Source organism: Eimeria mitis, genomic scaffold (genome assembly GCF_000499745.2).
Source record: "Eimeria mitis Houghton genomic scaffold, Emh_scaff4435, whole genome shotgun sequence".
NCBI classification, from domain to species: Eukaryota; Apicomplexa; class Conoidasida; order Eucoccidiorida; family Eimeriidae; genus Eimeria; species Eimeria mitis.
This window is the reverse complement of record NW_013572750.1, coordinates 2,369-2,633: the sequence shown is the minus strand read 5'-3', so window position 1 is coordinate 2,633 and position 265 is coordinate 2,369. Positions and strand designations below refer to the sequence as shown.

At 60.0% G+C, this 265-nt stretch overlaps 1 protein-coding gene across 1 annotated transcript in view; it reads right to left on the bottom strand.

The window, feature by feature from the left end:
• Positions 1 to 36, bottom strand: part of EMH_0075130 (uncharacterized protein) — a gene marked incomplete at both ends in the record, with an annotated part of 2,887 nt that extends 2,851 nt beyond the window's left edge. The window contains one exon of the mRNA XM_013499556.1: positions 3 to 36. Coding sequence (XP_013355010.1) covers positions 3 to 36 — 34 coding nt within the window. The remainder of the gene's footprint in view (positions 1 to 2) is intronic.
• Between the last annotated feature and the right edge of the window lie 229 nt (positions 37 to 265).

Below are 265 nucleotides of genomic sequence, written 5' to 3'. Positions count from 1 at the left end.
TGCTGCTGCTGCTGCTGCTGCTGCAGCAGTTCGCATGCAGGCGGAGAGCCAAACCAGGTGTCTGGGTGTAGCAGCAGCAGCACCTTTACGCGGGGCCCTTGTCTTGCTGCTGCTGCTGCTGCTGCTGTTGCTGCTGTTGCTGTTGCTGCAGGTGTTGTTAGTGCTGCTGCTGCTGCTGTTGCAGGTGCTGCTGCTGTTGTTGCTGCTGCAGATGTTGGTGTTGCTGCTGCTGCAGCAGCAGCAGCAGCAGCAGCAGCAGGGTATC